Here is a 16,821-nt window from a genome sequence, read left to right as displayed (position 1 = left end):
CCAATATGATCAATACAAATATACAATAATAATTAAAATAATTATTTCCGAAATTACTTGAAGTAAAGAAATTTCTGGAATTCCAACATGTAGTAACTTCAATCATAATATAAATGACCTTCAGTTTATCTGTCAAAGGTTTTATTGTGAGTGTTGAATGACCTGCTATTGCTCTTACTGTTGCTCTGGAACTGCATTCGAGCACAGAACAACCGAAGTATGACACTCCAGCATTGCGTTGGAGGTTGAAAAATACTTTAAATACTTATGCAGTGTTAGTCCTTCTACACCCTCTAGTACTATTCATCAATTCACAACAACATAAAATCGAAGGTTGAAGCTAAACTGTTGAATCAATCTTACGGTGTCCAAAGGCCAAGAGAAAATATTAGTACGGCCTATTATTACACGCATAATGATATTTATCAGAATCAAGGATTACCTCATTCGGGTTTTCATCCAACCATGTTTGAGACCATAATTCAATTCAGTACACCTCTGCATATCTTTGATGTTTCTATGGAATCAAGTCCACGAGGGATCAAAGTTTTGTGAAGGTATCTTCATTTAACTTGATACATAAACTATTTACATAACAACATTTTGATGGAACAAGCACCAGGAAACGCCCCTAAATGTTTCCAGAAACAGCAACACTTGACAAACCTTGCTTGTACTTCCTGTCTTTCACAATCTGTTGCGTTACATAATAATAAGACAGATAGATGTTCTGTTTCATGCCACTGTTCAACGGCGGTGGTGACACATATGGCAGGTAGATACAGATCTGACGTTAACATAGGTACACTGATCACATGCCCAATTACCTGAATCATCCATGTTTCTGACTGATGTGCCTGTCTTGGAAGATCCCTTCCCCCTTCCACCTTTAGCCTTGCTGCTCCCGGCCACATTTTTTGAGCTCGTCTTATTACATGCTGCCTGTGAATCTACATCTGAAAGACCATTCTCTAGTGCTCTAACCAAGTTCTCGAAGTAATTTCGTGTCACACTGTTACCAAACAATAAGAAAAAGTTGGTGTCACTCCTGTTCGAAGAAGTAAATACACACATGAAACCAAGTGAACTCTGATCAATTTCACAAACATTACTATAAGAAGGCTTTATTTTTTTCTATTTCTTTGGTATCAGATGCTCCTGGGAGGTGACTAGTATGTAGGAATGAATTTGGACCGAATAGAGCAAAACTTCAGAATAGAATAAAAGTAGGAATGGAGGATTTTAGCATTTCATTCTTATATTTGGTATACCAAAGGAATAAAAAAATGATTCAATCAAAACTTTCCAAATTACTCATATGTTTGGTAAATAATGAAACTTACAAACTAAAATTTCAAAAAAAAAAAAAAAAAAAAAACTAAGCAAATCTCTTTAATAAGAAATAATATTTTGAAATGTTAAATTATTTATAATTTTATAATATATAAATGTTGGATGTTTTCATATATTTAAATGTTTTAATAAATACTTACTATTTACATATTTTAGCATACATATCAAAAATACATAGTATAACAATATATGGAATATATCCTATTATATAATGTTCACTTATGGTAATATGTGGTAAAATGCCATAAAGATGTTAATAACTTCTATTAAACATAATAAAAAATTTAAAATTTTTAAATTATTTATATTAAATATATTTACATTTTGGTAGCACATTTATATATTTTATATTGATATTCATTTTATTTAATGTATTCAAAATAATCTATAATCTTGTGACTATAAATCTTGCAACTATTACTTTACTAAAAGCTGTTTTAGCATTATAAAAAAATATCAGTCCCCATCTATAAGGGGTAGCTAAAACCACAGGTAAGAGGGGAAATCCCTTGTCCCAAGAGAATGGTATTCATAATCCTAAGTTATACCAAGCATGTGTTTTAGAATAAGTTTAGGAATGCTCATGTCGTTCCTAACCTATTCCCTCATTGTAATCATACCATTATAGTTTACACTAACGTAGTTATGGTCCGGGCATTAATGCTCTCATACATAAAAATTTCAAAGTTCTAAGCTTAATATTATATATATATATAGGAAAGAATGTCAGGGGAAAATTGAAGGTTCAGAACATTAATGTTCTCACAGTTCATGCAAACAGAAATTACCTCGTCAGACCAGCAAGTTTCGTGCGGAAATCATTAAAATCTTTTGATGGACCATCAGAATTGAGGTAGTTCATCAGCTCTTTCTCTGCGCACTGATGGAGCCTCTCCAGACCCGCTTCCGCCTCACCTAAATGTTAAAATATATTCCAACGGTACAAATAGACCAGAAATGAACTAGAATTTCAGCGAGAGAATGCAAACAAGTTCGAAGAGGTAGATGATACCTTGCAAATACTCAAAAAACTGCTTCTTGGTCTGTTCATGCTCAGGGAGATAGTAGCCATATGCATAGGTCCATTTTAGTACCCTCCTACACTCAACTATCTGCACAAATGTCCAAAGATCAAGCATGAGTATATCACCACATAGGCAAGGAGAACAATTAGTTAATCAAAGCATAGCTCAGAGAGATGATCATGGATCTAGCTAGGGACAATTAACATTGTATACAGGAATTAGGTGAAACATATAGTACATAAAAATACTTTACGCTACATTTGGCTGGAAGAATTCATACATGAGGAATTTCAGGTATAAGATCTCTAAATGACTCCATGTAGGTGGATTTCATGACTCAAAAAAAACAAATTGCTCAAAATGAGATCTTAAAGATTTAAAATTAATTGGAACTTAAAATAACTGAAACCGGTGCAATGGGTTTGTTTTATGAATTTTAAATTTTGCTCCAAATTCATCAACCTAAAAACCATTAACTAAGTCAGAGTCAAGCGTGTGCGAGGAAATTTTTGTAAATACAAGCAGACAAATGGAAATCTTTGTAAACACAAGCAAACAAACGGAAAAGGAAGTATTCAGTAGAGGATGCACTGCAGTTTGTATGTTTACGAGACATGTATACATTCATGTAATGAACGACTGAAGAAAGGGAAAGCACTTCTACTGATGCCGACAGTGTTACTTTTCCACGCTAGTTTACTAGGAAGTGTGAATGGAAAGATAGATGATTCCAATTACTGAAGGATTCCCCTTTTTGATTCACTTTGGTAACGTAGAGATATAAGTTCTTCATTTCAGCATGTCACAGTGAGAAAACGATGTGCCCATTTATCCCTCAAGCACCAATGGACGCATCCACACACTGACTTAAGGTTGAGCATGAAAACTACGTATTATATAGTTGCCACTGTTTTTAATAAATAACCATTAGCTGAATATCAGGAAGAAACATACTCAACAAACATTTGCCACTTTTTATCATCAGTTTCTTGCCTTTATAATGTTAACTTAGGTGTCTAAAATTCATTTGTAAACACTCAGCCTTGCAGAGTAATCATCAGTATCATTATTTATGGATAAACTTAAATAAGTTTGACTGAGAATAACCAACCAACATATAATTGCACTAACACAATCCGTTTTGAGGCTCACCTGTTGCCAAGCTTCAATAATGAATTTCAATTGTGACTCAGGTTGCGACTGTACTTCACTAAGCTTCTCAAGCTGCAGAAGAAGAAACATAAATACAACAATAAACAAATAGCAGAGAAAAAGATTAAATAATAATAAAACAGGTAATACATGGTAAAAGACATGGTACTAAACTGCGGGTTAGATGTTCCCCATATGGGGCTAATCCCTAAATGCTAAAGGAACTTCTTCCCCAGACACTTTTTCATCCAACATTTCTAAAAATTTTGCATACCCAACTAGACATCCACCGTTTATGATGGAAAACCCTAAAGTTTTTGCAATGGATGAAAAGGTTCATTTGCTCAGTGCTCCTCCAGAATTTGCTTCGAAGGAAAACTAATGTACAGGAAGCCCCTAGTCCTTCATAAAGAGCCAGCAGAAGATGCTTAACAAAATTGTCTAGCTTGCTGAATTCAGCTTGTAGATCACAAGCATAACCCCATTGAAAGGGTCATTGTTATGAAGGAATGGATTGATTATGACATGAATAAATTTAAGAATGGAATGAAGATGGGAAAGGAATGAATATTTCTTATACACAAACTCAGCCCTACGGTTGGTATGCTAAAGGAGTAAAGAAGGTATTGCATCCCTATTTTCTAATATTCAACAAAAAAAGGAAATCAATATTTTTAAGACATTCAACTCATATGCTTGGTAAACAGTAATGAAGAATACAAACAGAAAAAACTTGAGATCATGATCAAATCACAGTTTACATAAAAAAAATTATTTTAAAATTTAAGTTAATTACAATATTGTTTGTTGGATGCTTCTATATATAAACTAATATCATCATTTAATACTATCTAAATTGTAGAAAAAAAATTAATAGATAATTATTAAGAAAATATAATAGATATCAAGACATAAAAATATTAGTATATATTGATATATATCGGTTTACATTTAACCATAAATATTTGTTAACATAATCCACACATAAATGTTGAAGTGTGTATATTATATCTAAATATTTAACTATTAAATTTTATATATTATTTTATTCTTAATTATACATATTTTTGTATTTTATATTGTTATAAAAAGTAAAGAAGTATTTTATATCTTACCTAGGATGTATACTAATAATTTTCTTTATATATAAAAATATTTTGCACATAGGTATAACAATATAAAATCATCTATCATATTATACAAATACATGTCTTTCATAATTGTTTTCATTTGTCTGTATATACCTGCGGGTGGATGCACACATATGCATATATGTCAAACATAGTTAATATAGACATGAATGACTTCACAAATAACATAGGCTATATGTGCTTATATTTTCTAATATTAGGCTAAAAAATAAATACCTATATATGCTTATATGTCTACATAATGAATACCTTTTTTACATACTTAATGCAATTTACAATGATTTTCTTGAACACAAAACTTGTATATGTAAATTTTATTAGATGCTATTTTAGCAATTCAAAGGGAAAAAAAAAAAGAAAATAGTTCATTCCCAATTTGTTCAAAGTTGTCAAACCTACAGGGAAGATAAGTACGGGAATGGTTAATGCTCATTTTTAGGGATAAGGACTCCTAATGATTAATTATACCAATCATAGGATCACGAATATTCTTGGGAATGACGATTCCGCTTCTACCTCACTCCTATATGTAAGTCATCTCCTAATTGTGCACTTGAGGAAGATAACATGTGTCTTTGACTGAGAGCAATATGTAAGAATAATGCTCTACAAGAGTGTTTGAGTAATCCGTAAATTAGATATTAATATGAATCATATTCTTCTTCTGTGTTAATTACCTCGCCTAGGCTGCAGGTCATTTGTTTGATAAGTTGTGTTTCAACAGGAAATGTGATTGTGGGCCACTAAGGAGGAGACTACTACTAGATGGGCCTCCGAACTGCAAGAGCTTCACAAACTTAGATTTCCTAAGAGTTTGAGCTTGGGTTGGTCCTGAAAAGTGCAGGATTTGCAAATGGTGGAATGTTGATTACTCCAGGTAAGGTGGAAATGACAATATCCCTCGTATTAGTATCTATTTTCAGCTCAACAGATGTAGCAGAAGAAAGTCCCAAACATTGAAGAATATCAGATGATAAAAGAACGTCCTCTAACAGTTTCATTTCATTGAGAAAATCTCTATTGCTACAATCCTATAAGGTTAGGAGAGGCTATTGACAGTGGTAATACAAATATATCTCGAATCAACAGTGGTGGACCAATAAAACTAATTTCATTGACACGCGTGCAACTCCACAAACATCTCAAATAAATGTGAATTAGACTTGAAGCGTTGACCCTTCAGGAGACCCTTCTTCACCTGAAGATGAGTAACCTGTTGCGTTGAAACTCTCAGAAAGAAGTTCGAAAACATCACTGTTGCCTTCTATAGCAGCAGATTCATAATTAGGGAACAGAGCCAAAAGGGAAAGTGAAAACAGGAACAGATGTTCCATCCAAACAATCATTTTGGAGGGAGTAACATAACAACAAAGCCATATAATTTAAGATATAGCAGCAGGAGATCCTTACATGTATACTTTGCATTTGATGCAGATCAGCAAGTGCTTTTTGCCTTGACTGCATGAATTTGCAAAAAATTCCAGATTAGGGGGAAAATGAAAATTAAGCTCAAATGCAATGACATAACAGACTCCAGACTTTTGGTACTTGTCTGATCCATCACACTTTCACACTGATAGCTTCAATAGTTCACTGAAACTTTTTCAATTTTTTGGTATTTCACTACTTACTAATCCAGTATTGCGTGGGTGAGAACAATTATGGAACTAGAAACTTGGAGGTAGTATTTGTGAGAGAATAAACCAATCCTGATAAGATCTGAATTCCCAGCTAATTGAGAACCCAGTTTAGTAAGTGCAGTTGGAAAGGTTCTATTGATGCTTATCCCTTGCTAATTGAGGGAACATATGAGCCAGCAAGGAATACTCCAACCAAAGTGATTTGCAGCTTCCAGAAGATAAATTAGACATGGTAGAAGGAAAGACAGTAGTTGTGAGATATGGTAGATGGCAACATATTAGTGGGTGCTGGTGTTACTCCTGCAAGCATTAAGCTTTGGCAATTGTTCAAGAAAAAAGTGTCATTTCATCATCAGTGCTCTCATACTTATATTCACTCTCAATAAGACTGTGAAAACCACTTCTGCCAACTTTCTTCATACTAATAGGAGTTTTTTTCCAACTTTGAGCACTTCCAGTAGAAACTAAATTTGTTTGAATTGAAGTAATCTCAGGGTTCACGATTCTTTGCTCCCAAAAATTTTCTGGGTCTTCCTCTTTATTCTCCCACCTCAATTTTGCGACTAGATTAGCCAGTTCTTACTACTTTCCAAGTGCTCGGTTTGATTGTATTAACTTTGTGCCAACATACAACGGGTTGTATCAAAATAGCTAACTGATTTCAAACAATAGAATATGTATTGAGGCTCCCAAACACAGCCTCAAAATGACATGAATAAATAATCAAGGAGAAATAAATGAGAAAATTAGACATTGGGACAAAGACCGCATACCGATTGGTTTGAAGCCCATCGCTCATAATAATGAGTGTATCTTTCCAAAGAGTTCTTAGCCATCTCTCTCCTCCTCTCAGCTTCATCATACTAGATGCACAATGCAATTCAGAGAAGTCATCAAAAAATGTATCCACTATCCAGAGCATTAGAAGTTCAGGCAATGGTGTTTAACACAAGACACTTAACAATACAATTTCATTACTCCATACCACTCCCTCTTGCTTCGCCGCTTCGTAACGGTTGCATGCATAGAAACCTCCTGTTCTCTCACCATGGTCTGACCATGAACCAAGACACAGCCTGCAAACATTAAAAACACCAATGTGGTAAGCATAGCACACGATGCAACAAAATTTCAAAAAACCTGATATAAAAATAGCTAAAGAACATAATGAAGCATTTCATCCATACCAGCAAAATTCAAACTTGCATGGTGGTGTGCAAGTCATGTGCATGCAACCTTGATTCTTTTCAATTGGACGCTTGCACTTTGGACAAGGCTTGGAGTTGGCCAATATCCTGAAAGGAACAAATCTGAATGAGCATGGCCTTCCATTAAGACATTAGAAGGACCACAGACGCCAGCAAGTTAAGAAATATGAACCATCTTCTAATTGAGAAATAAGCATTTTGATACAGCATCTACATTCTAAAGAATAAGATTTGACATAACAATAAACTAATGTACCTAGTGACAAAGACATGGAACTTAAACTTCATACCATCTTAAGGAAGAACAACACCAAACCTTAACTGATCTTCTAGAGAGAAACAGAGAGAGGACGAACAAGGTCCACATGGAAGAGTATGCAATAACAGCTACTAGGTTAGATGTTGAGCAGTCTCAATACCTCAAAGTACCCTAACTGATCAATTACAAGAGAGCCACCATCCACCCTACGTGATGGCAGCTAAACTCTATCCCCACAAACATCTCTGAAGCTTAACATCAAAGATTCTGGTTATATGACTTAAGAAAGGCATAAAGCTAGGGAAAAGACTCCACATTTTGTCAAATGGCTCTACGTCATAACTTGGATTTTGAATACTCTGGATGCTGCCTTGATGTCGGACCAAATAATAATTTTGATGTCGGAAGATCAAAGGGTAACCCCCTTGTCACCATCACTTCAAAGAAAACTTTGTCTCGGTACTGATAATTAAGCATGTATGATCGAATACAGGGCACATCAATCACAGACATCATTTATTCTTCACTAACAGAGCTGAAGCTTTATGTCTTCAGGAAAAATATATTGCAACTTCTATTGTTTATCTTCCAGTCAATGGCAGCTGCCTAAGATCTGCAAAGAATTATGTATAGCTTGTAACCTTTTAAAACTGCAAATATTTAGTTACGGATGTCCTTAAGCTGTGACTAGTTCTGCAAAAGAAGGCTTCAAAATCACATTGCTCTGTATTCCAAAAAACCAATTCATACTTGATGAATATCTAGCGGCCTACGGCCACAAGAATATCAAACCATTACACTGTCAATTTGATCAAATAATTCCTAAAAAGCAAGAGATGAACCTAGTTGTTTTTTGTTGAACACAAGGAAAACCAACTAGTCAATACCTACATTGAACAATTAATGCAAATAACTGAATCATAATTAAGAAAGAACATCATCTGCCAAAGTAAGTACTGTACCAATTCATGTTTTCCGACTCTGCACTGTTTTTCAAAACCCACTTTGCCACAGTTTCACAGTCCACTGGCCGATGAGCTTCCTCCGTGCACTGATCACACCACCAGCTCGTAATATGATACGAATGCCAGTCAAGAAAAGAAGACAACTAAATACATCATAAACCCCAACTTACATTCCAACAGAAGCTATACGAACAACTACATGTGACATCATAACTTCCACTACCAACAACATATTCCACAGCAGAATCACAACCAGGTGCAGGACACCACTTAATCTGTAAGGAAACATACATAGAAATTAACGCAATAACGAATGGAGACATTATTAAGGAGCGAGGAAAACATGCCAAAGAACGAGAAGCCTGTCATCCATATGAAGGCAATAATACATTTCCTCGGAATTCCGTACCAGTCGGCTGTGCAGTGTACCATACAAAGATGTGAAATCACAATGGCTTATAAATTTTTCCTCCACACAGTCTCAAAGAGTATAAAGCCTCGGAAGTTATTTTAGAAGTTCCCTTAAATAACAATCTAGCGGTACCACCAAGTCAAGTTGAACAAACTTAAAACACACAAACCTCACATCTTTGAGTGTGTATCATATTTGGAAAAGAGCAGAAAATGTAAAAGGTTGCTCAAAGACAAAATGCAAAAAAAAAAAAAAAAAAAAAAAATCACTCAGAGAGTCAATCCAATGGATCTTCTTAACTGACCAATCAAAAAAAATTTAAGTACACTACTACCAGCAATTCTGATGGTAATAATAGTATAATGATAACATTGGAAAGGGCTAAACAAGGATAAATTGAGAAGGTTTTATGACAAACCAATTTTAATTTCTAACATCAATTTGAAATTCTATAGAAACGCACACGTGCATGTGAGTGGAAATAGACACAGAAATGATACATAGAGGCTTATGTCTTTTGTGTTGGATTATGAACACGCATGCTTGACAATTGAATCTCAATTGAAGCATTTAAAAGAAAGCACTTCACACAATTACCAGACTGGACTTTAACAGCAGACAATACTACGGGCATGGTAATAATAGTGCATCATTACTGATAAACTGCAGGACTTCAGGAAAATATAGCTACCTTACGGCTGTCCTCAACATAAGATCTAAGAAGATAACGGCGATACTTCTCCTTATCCTCATCAGGGGCCAACTTATCGATCATATCATGGCCAACAGCAGCACCACAGGATGGATCAGGACACCTCAACATCAAGCAGCCAGGGCCATCATTGATGGATGTACTAATGTAAGCTAAAACAGCAGACAGGAATAATAGATCAATTATATTCACTTAGCTCCATCATATGAGGATGTCAGACTAGCAAGCATAAGCAATTTAACAAGGATAACATAAATAGATCTTTCTGATTCCCGAGAAAACAGACAAAAGTTAAGGACTTCAAATAGACTTCATTCGCTTCCAATAACATGCTTCGCAAGGTCCTAATAAATAAATAACGAATACAGGGTAAACTGCTGATGTTCTTGCTTTAATTTATGTAATATATTTCTTGTCCGACAATGTATACAGAAAGCAAAAAGGTCTTAAAAATATGAATAACGAAATACAAATGGGTAATTTGCTGATATTCTTGTTTTAAGTTATGGAATAAATTTCTAGTCAATTAGTCATATAGCACCGAGACGATATACATAATTCCTGCAAAGGAAAAATATATAAAATTAAGAACAATTTGTGTAACTTTTCCTGACTGAGTTGCATCATATATGTATGAAAGAATCATATATTTAAATTTCATTCTTGCTCAGATAATGCTAATGTTCAAGTATGAAAATAGCTTCTCAATCTCCTGATTTACATGGTTACTTTAAAACTAAACTTGTGCAACACTTTTAGTGATCTATCATTTTTAGTATCTTGTTCAGCGCTGGAACTACTTATCAAATTGTCAGTCATCAATTTAAAAAAAACGAAAAAAATTATACAGAGGAATATACTAGACAACTAACTGAGGGTAAATAGAAAAGAAAGGGACAAAGATATGGTAAGGACAAAGAAACTAGCTTCACCTACAATGGAAGATCAATAATATTATTAATTCCCCATATTCACGGGAAGTTATGAATATTGGACATATTATTCGAAGAAACATACATCAATATTATCTAATTAATTGATGGGCAAATTGCAATGCTTAGCAAAAAAGACACAGTGGTGTGCCTTATCATCATGTGAAGTGCAACTACAGACTCCCTGACAAATACATCTAGATTCCAACTAAAGAAGCTTGGCAGTAATGCAAATCAATTCACTCTTTCATAGACATGGCAGGAGTTCTTCCATGTTTATGGAATTCCTCAGATTTTATAATTTACTCAAGACTCCACATATATTGCTGCATGCAAGAGTCACAGTTTATTCAAACCCTTTAAATAGTCTTCAATACTCCTATAAACCCCTCCCAGGTGAATGGATTCACATTAATTAACCTATATGTTTTACCCAGATGCCAGTATATACATCTCCATATACGCCTACTACCCTATGATAGTCGACTGAACTAGATAATTCAATATGACATACACTCAAATGATTTGTAGACAACTTTTAGTTTCAGCAATTTCACCATAAATCCTCAAATTCTTAGGATGAGAAGAAAGGAGAGCTAGAGCCAAGAGAGAGTACAACAGTTCAGAGGCACTAAATTGTCTAGCTATGGGGATGGATGTGAATTTATTCAGACACGACTGCAGCTGTTTTCCCACTCCATGAAGATCCTAATCTTGTAAGGTGGCATGGTTCTTGCAAGTGAGGTATCTCATACATGAACAAGAATGTCTTCTTATTAAGTTACTTTAACTCATTCAAGGACCTAATTCTCCTTCACGAGTATTTCATAGATTAATTAGTCTAGTTGATAAAATAAAATTCAACTAATCAATGTAACGAATTATAAATCAAGATTAAACGATCCAATCAATTGGTTAAGTTCCAGCTGAAGTCCAACATTAATATAAAACTGAATTAACTAGTCCATGCATCCAACACTTTAATCTAATCCTCTTAAAAATCAAAATGGATTTATTCGACTGAGCCACCCTTTAGGTTCATCAATAAGTTAGCAGTAGGCGTGCAGCACTTCTGAGTTCTGATGTAATTAGACAACTAAATTGCCAGGATTATCTAAACAATTTACACTCATAAATAATTGACATCCATCCATGCCATTAAGACCAAGATGAGGAAGTGAACCTTTTTCAATAACAATTACCATGCAAATATGGCCCTTTCATCGCATAATATCCTGTTTGCGCTTAAGGCCTGGATGATAGACGAACCACTAACAATTAGTTATGTATTCATTCGTCCTGCATGCCTTCATTAGTAAAATTAGGAAACCCCTTATTAATTATTATCCCGCCTTGGCACTGGAATTCCAAGTCAAAGGCCATGCAAAATTAGTTCATCCAGCTAGGTGATAGAATCTTTTCTCGAGACTCACAAACCTCCACACATAGTCGAATAGCACGAAACGTAGATCACAATTCCAAGCATCAATTAAATACAATCATGCTGCATTAAAGAGAAGAACTAATCCCGTACTTTCATAAAATAGAATCCTTATTTAGTAGGTAATCCTAATTAGGAATTTCTCAGTTGGATTGTCCAATGAACTTATACACTAAAAACGCCCAATATAGATACACTAAAGTTGGACAAAGATTTATATGAAACTACGAGTGCAGTTTCGAGAGTATATTATATATGCAAGTATATTCAAACTAATATCACATCTGAATAATTTTACAACTTGAAAAGTTTTACTTAATACCTGGGCAACATAAATAAGGTTTGAATTAACTTTTAGCTCTAAGCACAGGTTAGATTCAATTATACATCTAGACTAGGCTCCTAAATGTGCACGAAACATTGCTCATTGCTCAAATCAGGTTTCAGTTACTTTTAGCTCTATCTATCTTGGTCATCGGTATGCTTTTGTTCTTTCAGTTAAACTTGAAAAGATAAAGAGACCTAACACCAAAAAAGGAAAAGACCAGCTCTATGCGTAGCAAGTGGGTTGCAAGGTGGCCTATTATGCTCCTTCCTGAAAAATCTTTGAGTACCTTTCATTGTACCCCTATAGTAATACTAGTTTTCTTCAAAGAAAGATATGGAAAACAAGAAACATATCCTTCTTATGTCCCCCACTGTCTGTGGTTATCCAAATGGAGTGAGATGGAAACCACAAAGCCCCCTCATCCCCACCACTACAGGAAACAAGAATACTCTTCCACAGAAAAGCTAGTTCTAGCTTTAAGATAGAGCCTCGAACTGATTCAATAAAGGTCGTTAATAGAAGGAGGGGGAGATAAATCTGTCCACAATCAACATATTTGAGAAATAGTGATCACATCATGCCAGACAAACCTTTCCAGCACGCGTCACAGAACAGATGGGCACATGCAGCCGAACGCAGATTGTCACAAGAGTAGTTTTCAAAACAGATCCCGCAGGTTGCCTACTAGGAAATAAAAGTAAGTTATGTTGCACGAGGATGAGAGAAGTGCATTGGTGAATGAAAACATGTCAGAGCAATGTCAACAAATTGGTAACTTACTTCCTTAAAATTTGTTGTCTTAACAAGAGGTTTCTCCAAAATGCCAACAGCTTTACGAACTCTTTCTTCGTTAGCAAACCATTCTTCATGCACATTATTCACACTCCTCCATAAACAATTATGTAAAGAAAGTTAGTGAAGTGGAAAATGAATATACAGTACATATACCGGAGCAATATTGTAGGAATTTAAAGCACTTTCCAAATGCCACAAAAGTAAAATTTCATAAACACATATCACCAACAAGGTAGTCTCAACCAAAGCCAAAAAGCAGAAGTTACCATAACAATCCGAGAAAGATCCCAATTTTTCAGAAGAGTAGGACACGCACAACAATTACCAGTTATAGCGACGCAATAGTATGCAAGCTGCTTCCCTTGGAATTGAAAGGACGGTAGAAATTTTGGTAATGTCTTCCTCTTGACGTTGCTGTATATCTTCTTCCTTTAATATGGTATAGTTCTTCTGGAACATATAACAAGAACAAACTATTATGTTAAAGAATAGAAATACATAAGGTATTTGCAAATAACATGCATGTTCATAAAAGCAAAGCAGAATTTTCATGTCATTCTTCTTAATTTTAATTGCATAAAATAATTATAAAATATTGCATTGGGCTACACGAAAGTCAAAACTAAGAGCTAGAATTAATCAAAGATAATTCAAATTCGATGTCCACTACTCAACTTTTCTAGTTCCAAACTGGATAACTCTGGAATCTAGAGCAACATGGTAAACTTCTACTATACCAATGCCAATAACAAGTGATCTAATAGGATCACAATGTGCACTTATATCTCGGCCCCATCTGTACAAAAACTTATTAGTAAACTTAAAAATCACTTCCACCCAACAATTGTTAAATACCACCCCACCAATGCCACAACTCTAAAGCATTCAAGCAATAACTACTCTAATTCTAGCTCTAGCAAACAACATATTAATCTTGCATGTACATAATACACAATTCAACTAATATTCCATCTGATAAATCCAAACTTAGCATTTCACTTTATAACTTCCAGCATAAATCAGACTCAATCAAAAAATCAAGAAACCAATTGCCACCTAATCCAGTCTGGATTAGTCTCTCCGTAGTCAATTGGGGTAATAAATAAAAAATCACATGACAGAGCACGGGCAGTTTCACAAGTATACCTGCGACCGACTAGCGAGGACATCATCGCCGTCATCGGAGTAATTCGCGATGAAGTCGTAGTCACCGGTATCGTCGTCCTCCTCATCCCCGTACTCATAGCTATAGTCATAGTCATCCTCAGCTCCCCCCTCCTCATCCATATCCCCCTCTTCCTCCTCGCCACCGCTGTAATAGTCATCCTCCTCCTCCACCGACGCTACCTCGTTGGCGTCGTGCATATCGTCCTCAGACTCCATAACAGTCGCCGATTCGCGAAAGTTCAGCAAAATCCTCCAGAGAAAAACCCTAGAGAGAGAAAGTAAAGAGAGAACACGAATCCCAGATGGTGAAAAACAGAGATGAAATCAGTAATTGTCACTTCAGCTTTAGGGCTGATACAGTGATGTGATCATCACTTCAACAAATGGGAAAGGTATTAGACTTGTGAAGACTGCTCCCATTTATAATTATTTCATTTCATCATTTTTTATAATTATCCTCCATTATCAGTAACTTTAATATATACCGTCATACACTCCATTGGATAATTTTCATTTTGCACCCTTTAATTAACTTATTTCGCAGATTGCAACCCCAACTTACAAAAATATCCAATTGCACCTGAAACTTTAAAAAATAGCCAATCACACCTGAAAATTACAAGAATATTGCACCCAAAACTTACCAATTTCTTGGCAGTTGACTCCTTATTAGTTCGGGTAAATTACAACTGATTTCTCTAAGATTTGTCATAATTACAAATACATTTTCGTTATTTAAAAAATTATAAGTACCCCCTTAAAATTATAAATACTCTAACAAATATCTCTTTGTAACAACTCATTGTAGAGGGTATTTGCTAGAATATTTATAATTTAAAATAATTTTTCAAACAACGAGATGGTGTTTATAATTAAAATAAATATCAGATGTGCCTCTTGTAATTTACCTTGTTAGTTTCCATGGATTTTGTGTTCGATAAAGATTTAGTTGAGCTCGGAGGGGTAAAATGGTTGGTTATTATTTATTATTTTTTACGATAGAAAATTTTTACTCTTTTGTACTTGTCATTCATTTTATCAAATTCATTTGAATAAACGAAGAAGCCTCCAGTAATTTTTTAACGTGTTGTTATTTTGATGTTTTTCAAAAACCAAAAGAAATAATTTTTTTTTTTTGTTTGTTTAATATTGCCATTTAACTTAAAATCTTCCCATCTTTAATTTTGACCCATTCTTTTTTCCAAGTCGAAAAAGAAGAAGAATTCATATATGGACATAAGCATAGATTCCCAATATAAAAAGATAATAATCTTTCTCTATCCAAATAGTAATAAACGCACAAATAAAAAGTGTAAAGCTATCATTCATTTTTCAACTTTTAGATTATTGTTGAGGGTTTTTCAAACTTACCAAATAAAACATAGAAAAACATAGCAAGCATGAAAGTAGCAAACTCACCCCCCTAAAAAACAAAAAGAAAGAAAGAGAGAAAAAATAAAAGAAAATAAAATGTTTGTGTTTAGATACTTATATAGGATCAATGTTTGGCCCTTTCTCTCAAATACATTTTTAGCTAAACATTGATCTAAATTGGAGTAACCCCATATTCACTCTAGTTTTCGTCCACATTGAAAGTTTATTGTAAAAATAAACTTCTTATATTAAGTTTAATGTCCAAATTGAAGTGTTATGAAGTCTAGAGCGAATATGAGGTTACTGCACATGCTCGTTGTTGCTTGTCTTGGCTCGATTGGGCCAAGCTTTGGGCGCAAGTGATGGGGATTTTTCTTTCTCCTCCATTTCCACACCCGACCACATGTAACATTCTTCTTTCCTTCTTCATGTTTTATGGCACTTTTGCTATCTTTGTTCTACCATCTGCACTAAAGCATTTCTTACTGAAACCTTTTTTGAACTATTTATAAAACAACATATGGTCTACCACATAGTGGAGGCGCACATGCACAGATTGGTGGATTTGATTTTTATAGCCTTAAGCTTTGTTTACTAAGTCTTATTAGGTGGGATATGTTGTTTAATCAAGCCCAATAGGCTATTTACTAGCATATTTGGCGGCCTGAGATTAAGCACGATGGTCAGAAATTTATTGGGATTGGAAGCTAATTAAAATCCCGATCACTGGGCCAAGATTAAAAATTCGATGGGCCCTCTTTGTTGGATTGAAAATTCACTTTCCATTTTGGTCCAATAGCTTAAAGTTTTTCTCCTTGATTTCTCTATACTCTTTGCCGTCCATGTCTGAAAATGTTTCACAACTAGCAAGAGCAAGGGGCAACAAAGTGTGGCACACGCAGTTGGT

General features: G+C 34.7%; 1 protein-coding gene across 1 annotated transcript; it reads right to left on the bottom strand.

Annotated features, from left to right (window-relative positions):
- Window positions 1–421: 421 nt before the first annotated feature.
- LOC105158764 (putative E3 ubiquitin-protein ligase ARI8) lies at window positions 422–14,980 on the bottom strand. The gene is made up of 15 exons (XM_011075619.3): window positions 14,520–14,980; window positions 13,699–13,823; window positions 13,359–13,464; window positions 13,169–13,259; window positions 9,857–10,029; window positions 8,924–9,028; window positions 8,751–8,839; window positions 7,509–7,616; window positions 7,307–7,397; window positions 7,095–7,184; window positions 6,092–6,139; window positions 3,531–3,602; window positions 2,366–2,465; window positions 2,142–2,268; window positions 422–1,012 (listed from the first exon to the last, which is right to left on the bottom strand). The coding sequence occupies exons 1-15, from the start codon at window positions 14,754–14,756 to the stop codon at window positions 748–750; spliced, it is 1,827 nt and encodes a 608-aa protein (XP_011073921.1). The 5' UTR covers window positions 14,757–14,980; the 3' UTR covers window positions 422–747.
- Window positions 14,981–16,821: the final 1,841 nt, after the last annotated feature.

Source organism: Sesamum indicum, linkage group LG3 (assembly GCF_026168435.1).
Source record: "Sesamum indicum cultivar Baizhima isolate 11 linkage group LG3, ASM2616843v1, whole genome shotgun sequence".
In the NCBI taxonomy this organism is placed as follows: domain Eukaryota; kingdom Viridiplantae; phylum Streptophyta; class Magnoliopsida; order Lamiales; family Pedaliaceae; genus Sesamum; species Sesamum indicum.
This window is presented reverse-complemented; position numbering and strand designations above follow the sequence as displayed.

Coding starts and splice junctions, on each gene's coding strand:
- LOC105158764 (XM_011075619.3), bottom strand. CDS start 14,756: ATGGAGTCTGAGGACGATATGCACGACGCCAACGAGGTAGCGTCGGTG. Junction 9,029..9,856: donor ATGTTGAGGACAGCCGTAAG/GTAGCTATATTT, acceptor GTTTCCTTACAG/ATTAAGTGGTGTCCTGCACC. Junction 2,466..3,530: donor TTATTGAAGCTTGGCAACAG/GTGAGCCTCAAA, acceptor ACATTTGTGCAG/ATAGTTGAGTGTAGGAGGGT.